Source organism: Gopherus flavomarginatus, chromosome 1, assembly GCF_025201925.1.
Source record: "Gopherus flavomarginatus isolate rGopFla2 chromosome 1, rGopFla2.mat.asm, whole genome shotgun sequence".
Lineage (NCBI taxonomy): Eukaryota > Metazoa > Chordata > Testudines > Testudinidae > Gopherus > Gopherus flavomarginatus.
The window spans coordinates 374,500,233-374,506,434 of record NC_066617.1 but is presented as its reverse complement, the minus strand read 5'-3'; the positions used below and the strand labels follow the sequence as shown (position 1 = coordinate 374,506,434).

At 48.2% G+C, this 6,202-nt stretch overlaps 1 protein-coding gene across 1 annotated transcript; it reads left to right on the top strand.

Annotated features, from left to right (window-relative positions):
• Positions 1-3,670: 3,670 nt before the first annotated feature.
• Positions 3,671-4,636, top strand: LOC127046897 (olfactory receptor 52B2-like). Its single transcript, XM_050944583.1, has one exon. It carries the CDS (start codon positions 3,671-3,673, stop codon positions 4,634-4,636), a length of 966 nt encoding a protein of 321 aa, XP_050800540.1.
• Positions 4,637-6,202: the final 1,566 nt, after the last annotated feature.

Below are 6,202 nucleotides of genomic sequence, written 5' to 3'. Positions count from 1 at the left end.
CTTCACAGTCTGCCTGGAACCTAAATATCTTGAGTAGTTTTATATCATCTGCAGATTTTGCTGGCTCACTGTTTACCCCTTTTTCGAGATCATTTATGAATATGTTGAATAGGACTGGTCCCCAAACAGATCCCTGGGGGGACGTGACTGTTTACCTCTCACCATTCTGAAAACTGACCATTTATTCCTGCCCTTTGTTTCCTATCTTTTAACCACTTACTGATCCATGAAAGGACCTTCCCTCCTATCCCATGACAGCTTACTTTGCTGAAGAGCCTTTGGCGAGGGATCTTGTCAAAGACTTTCTGAAAATCTAAGTACGCTCTATCCACTGGATCACCTTTGTCCACATGCTTGTTGACCCCCTCAAAGAATTCTAGCAGATTGGTGAGGCATGATTTCCCTTTAGAAAAAACATGTTGACTCTCCCGAACAAATTATGTCCTTTTATGCATCTGACAATTTTGTTCTTTACTGTAATTTCAACCAGTTTGCCCGATTCTGAATTCAGGCTTAGCAGCCTGTAAATACCAGGATCACCTCTGGAACCCTTTTTAAAAATTGGCCTCACATTGGCTGTCCTCCAGTCATTTGGTACAGAAGCTGATTTAATTGATATTTTACAGACTACAGTTAGTAGTTCTGCAATTTCACATTTGAGTTCCTTCAGAACTCTTAGGTGAAACCATCTGGTCCTGGTGACTAATTAATGTTTAGTTTAACAATTTGTTCCAAAACCTCCTCTAATGACATGTCAATCTGGGACAGTTCATCAGATTTGTCACCTAAAAAGAATGTCTCAGGTTTGGGAATCTCCCTCACATCCTCAGTCGTGAAGGTGACCTGGCCCATGTCTTTGCAGAGCTCATCTCTTCTCTCCCCCATCCTCACCCTTCCTTCCCATAGCAAAAGGCAGATAAAACCTCCAGGCTCCTGCTGGCCATAATGTAACCCAGCTGCCTCCTGTCCCCCGGCTACAGTGAGGGCAGGAAGGGGTTAAGCCCTAAGGATGCATTTTGCACCATGTCCCAGGGAACTTGACTGTAGGGGCTTCAGCGAACCTGGCCAGAGAGGTGGCTCAGCAAGGGAGGATGCCTAGAGCACCCCAGCAAACCCAGGGACAGAATCCAGGGTGGGAGCTTGGGGGGTGAAAAGGGTGCTAAGACCCTGCCCTGGGGGGCTGCTGTGAAACCTGCAGGTTTGGAGCATTAACAGGCTGGAAATTGCTTCCTTCTTCCCTCCCGCTGCTCCAGAGCTTAGCTGAGGGGCGGAGAGTCTTCCCTGTACCAGCGCTGTGAGGGGCTTTGACTCATACTGAGTCTCAGCACCTCCTGGCCAGTGCTCTGGGCCAGTGCTCTGGGCAGGAGGGTCTTGGACTTTCCCGGAGTAGTGGCCCAGCCGGTGGCAGTGCGGGAAGGAAGGAGCCTACCAGACAGGCTTTTGGTGAGCTGAATGCTCTGACAAGGGGCTGGTTCTCCACACAGCGCTGGGAGCGGGACGTGCCCCACTTGGGATCGGGATGTGGGGGAGCAGTGGGGTTTGGGGGAGTGAAAGGGCAAAGCAGAGAGAGGACAGTGAGAGGAGGAGCATGTGAAGGGCTGAGAGGTGGGTAGCGGAGGCGACATGTAACCGGTCACTGCCCGGTGCCTGCTCGCACCCACCTGCCACTGTAGCTCCCAGTGTGCAGCCCATGACAATGGGAAATGGGATTGGGGGTGAGAGCCCTGCTGTCTGAGAGCCGGCACATAGTGGGGGCTGAGCTGATGGACCAACAGGGGGAGCGGCTGGCCCCATGTGCTGCATCTTTGCCCTGTCACCAGCCTTGCATACCCACCCCCCTTGTCACCCACTGGACACCCCCAACTCACCGCTGGTAGGTGGGCAACTGGGAAGCAGGGATCTGGCCAGCAGCAGGACCTGCTAGTATGGATGCAGGACAGAGAGAAAATATGGGACAATTTGCCCATTTTTAAGAAAAAGTTGGGCCAGCTGCAGGATGGGTTAAATACAGGATTTTACAAACCTTTAAAAACGGGATGTCTGGTCCCCCTACAGCTGCACTGCTGTGATGAGTCAGTGGAGATGCTCTGTGCTGATAGAGAAGAGCTCCCCCCAGCAGCGTAGTTAATCCACCTCCCCCAGAAGCTGTAGCTATGTCTACACAGGGGTCAGGCTGGTATATTTATGTCGCTCACAGGTGCAGATTGTTCACACTATTGAGCAAAGTAGCTATCCCAATATATGTCTGTAGTTCAGACCAGACCTTAACTGAGATTGGCTTCACATATTTAGGACCAAATCCTGAAAAAACTTGTAATTTTACTCAGGTGAGTATTTTCATAAAAGTCAATGGGGGTTCCTTGTGAGTGAGTTTACTTGTGTGCTTGAGTGTTGGTTGGGTCAAGGCCACAAGCCAGTAGAATCCATCAAGAGGATTGTGAAAGAAAGAAGTTCTGCTCTCACTCCATTATAAACTGGGAGTGACTCCGCAGTTGTGAGTGTGAAACTGGGGGAAGTGCCAGAAGAACCAGTCGTGTGGCTGCTTTAACTCACTTTCACAGTCACTGCTTGAGACCTGAAAACAACTAGCAAATGTGTGGAGGAGAGATTCTGCTGTGGGCAGCAACACCAGGAGGACGCGCCCTGCTTCACCTGGGGCCAGAACCATTCAAACAATCTTCCCTCTTCTGGAATGGAGATGTTATGTCAGAGGGGCAGTACCTAACTTGTCGTGGGTCACCAGTGTGGGTAGATGTTTGGTTGTGAATGAGTGTGTTCTCGCTTTATGCTGTCCCAGCTCTGGGCAGACAGCTGGCACAGCAGACCTCGAGCGAACCACCCAATGACCACAAGATCCGTTAAGGTACAAAGGCACCCAGCCAGGTTTGTTGTCGATGAAGCATGGTACTAGTATCCTGCAGACTCTACAGGACAATTAATACATGTATGGCCATTAGAATGAACCAACTCAGTGAACAGTGGGACTTTCCATTCCTCCTTAGGCTAGACAGAGACCCTCCCTTTGAGGCTCCATTTCATACATCAATACAAATAAGTTACATACTGACCCTCTAACATAGTTAATTGATACCCTGTGATGTAGCTGGTCACCACCCATCACGTTGTACATCTCTATCCATCACACTCTCATCCTGACCATATCTTTAGAATGGGTCACCATGTTCCTCTCATCTTTAGGGAAGGTGATGGTATGGAGATATTCTGGTACCACCCATCTGGAATGAGTTTCCCTGAGTGCTCTGTGCCTAGAACCTCTTAGAAATGTGTGGTTTTCAAATATCAGCCCTGTGCTTGCCAGATTCTGTGAGCAGGGCCTGCCTCTAGCTCACAGCCTAATTTTGCTTTGTATCAACAATGCTTCGATTACTTTAGCTCAGGCCTCACACCTCATACTAGACCTCTGACACAAGGGCTTATGTCTCAGGCTCTCTTCCTACTACAGTTCCGCATCACAAATGTGTTTCTGAATTTACGGTCCCATATGACAGGCAGTTGTCACACAGTGAAGTCACACAGTTGTCACACAGAATCAGTACCTCTGATTCTCTCAACAAATGCATTCCAGTCCTAGCTGACACTGGAGTTCTCACTGATTTTCTCTTTTGCTGTTAGTTACAGGAAACTGAATAGAAGATCCAAGTGATGGTACATGATGTCAGCTGACAATCACACCGTTTCTTACCCTGTCACTTACATCCTGACCGGCATCTCGGGTACGGAGGAGTCTCATTTCTGGATCGCCATCCCGTTCTGTTTGATGTACATTGTAACAGTTTTTGGGAACTCTCTCCTACTATTCATCATACTAACAGAACGAAGCCTCCATGAGCCCATGTATCTATTCGTGTCCATGCTGTCTGCTGTTGATCTGCTGTTATCTACCACTACAGTGCCCAAGATGCTGGCTGTATTCTGGTTTAGAGCAGGGGAAATTTCTTTTGCTGCCTGCCTGACCCAGATGTTCTTCATCCATGCCAGTTTCATTGCTGAGTCGGCCATCCTGCTGGCCATGGCGTTTGATCGATACATTGCCATCTGCGACCCCCTGAGATACACCATCATACTAACCAAGTCTGTGATCGGGAAGATGGGGCTGGCAGTTGTCACAAGAAGTTTCTGTATCATTTTACCTCTCATCGTTCTCATGAAGCAGCTGAAGCTCTGCAGAACCAACCTCCTGCCTCACACCTATTGTGAGCATATGGTCATAGCCCGGCTGGCCTGCAACAACAACACAGTCAATGTCTGGTATGGCTTAGCTGTGGCTATTTTAGTAATTGGTTTGGATGCTGTGCTCATTGCTGTATCTTATGGGCTGATCCTCAGGGCCGTCTTCCGGCTTACGTCCAAGGATGCCCGGCTCAAGGCTCTCCACACCTGCAGCTCTCACCTCTGTGTCATACTGATGTTCCACATCTCATCCGTTTTCTCCTATTATGCACACCTATTTGGGCACATCATCCCAGGTTATATTCTCAACCTACTGGCCAACCTCTATGTGCTCATTCCCCCCATGTTAAACCCCATTGTTTATGGAGTGACAACAAAAGAGATCCTGAAAAGGGTAATCAGTATCTTTTATAGATGTGTTAGCAGAAGCTCCCTGCTGAGCTAAAGGAGTCAACAGAAAATGCTTTTGGCATTGGAAATTAAAGCCAAATTTTCACTGGAACTATACACATGTTTTTACTATGTACTTACACTGTGTAAGCTTGAAAGCTGGTCTCTCTCACCAACAGGAATTGGTCTAATGAAAGACATCTCCTCCCTCACTTTGTTTCTCTAATATCCTGCAACTTACATGACTACAACAGCACTGCGCACTGCCAGAAAAGGCAGCCAGACCGAGTAAGTCTTTTTCGAAGTTGAAAGGAAATAGCAAAACATGGAAGAAGAAATGTAAAAATCACCATGAGAGAGAGAGAGCACGGTGTGTGTATCTCCTCTCTGACTAGCTGCATCTGAACTGGACTCTTTTCAGACCATTAAGGAATGCAGCAGCCAAGGGGGCCATGCCATGGGCAAGTGGGAAGTGCCCTGGGCTGCACACTGGGATAAAGGGGCGCTAGTGTTGTTTCTGCCACTGACCTGCTGTGTCACCTTGGGTTAGTTTCTTTCCTCCTCAAATTCCTAAACCATTCTCAAGGTCACAGCTCTGCTGGCCTCAGTCCTCCATTCTGCAGCCAAGGCCTTTGTCCCAAGGACTTTGTGTTTGGCTGCCTTACGGCACATTCCCATGGATGGGCCTGGCTTCCCCAGGCTGCTCTCGCTCTCTTTCCTACACTCGTGGTGTTGTGGGAGTGGCTGGGTGGGAGAGAGCTCAGGGGTGCTGTGGCCTGGTGCACCGGGCGAGGGACTCTTTTACACATGGTCTCTGGTCCCCCCGACTGTGGGAGAGACAAATGGAGAATAGAATGGGTGTGTCTGATTAGCTGTTTCTTACCCTGTGCTAAAGGAACATTTTGCTGCTGAGGAGAACATGCTGACTCCTCCTGGGGCTTGGAGGCTTGTTTGACCTTCTGTTAACATCACACAACATCCAGCAGAAACGCTGTGGGAATCTATTTTAATTTTATTCCCACCTTCCTTTTCTGCAGCTGTTGAGAAGAAATGTCTGATAAGAACATGAGAACAGTATCTACTGGGTCAGGGCAAAGCTCCGCAGCGGTCAGTGCCAGGTGCTTCAGGGGGGTGAACAGAACAGGACAATCATCAAGTGATCCATCCCTCTCGGCCCATCCTGGCTTATGGTGGTCAGAGTTTTTGGGACAGCAGCACCATGGGCTTGCAACCCTGACCAGCGTGGCTAATAGCCATTGATGGCCCTGTCCCCCATCAACTTATCTAATTCTTTTTTAATCGTTTGGCCATCACAACATCCCCTGGCAATGAGTTCCACAGGTTAGCTGTGTTCCATGAAAAAATATGTCCTCTTCTTTGAATTAAATCTGCTGCTTATTATTTTGTCAGGTAACCCTTGGTTTTTGCATTGTGGGAAAAAGTAAATTAAATTTCTCTATTCATTTTCTCTGCACTGGTCATGATTTTATAGACCTCTGTCTTATCCCTCCTTAGCTGTCTCTTTTCTAAGCTGAACAGTCGAAGCCTTTTTCGTCTCTTCTCATATGGAAGCAATTTTATACCCTTCATCATTTTTGTTGCCCTTCTCTGAACCTTTTCA

Bases quoted from the DNA above. Each gene is read 5' to 3' on its own strand.
- LOC127046897 (XM_050944583.1), top strand. From the start codon at position 3,671: ATGATGTCAGCTGACAATCACACCGTTTCTTACCCTGTCACTTACATC.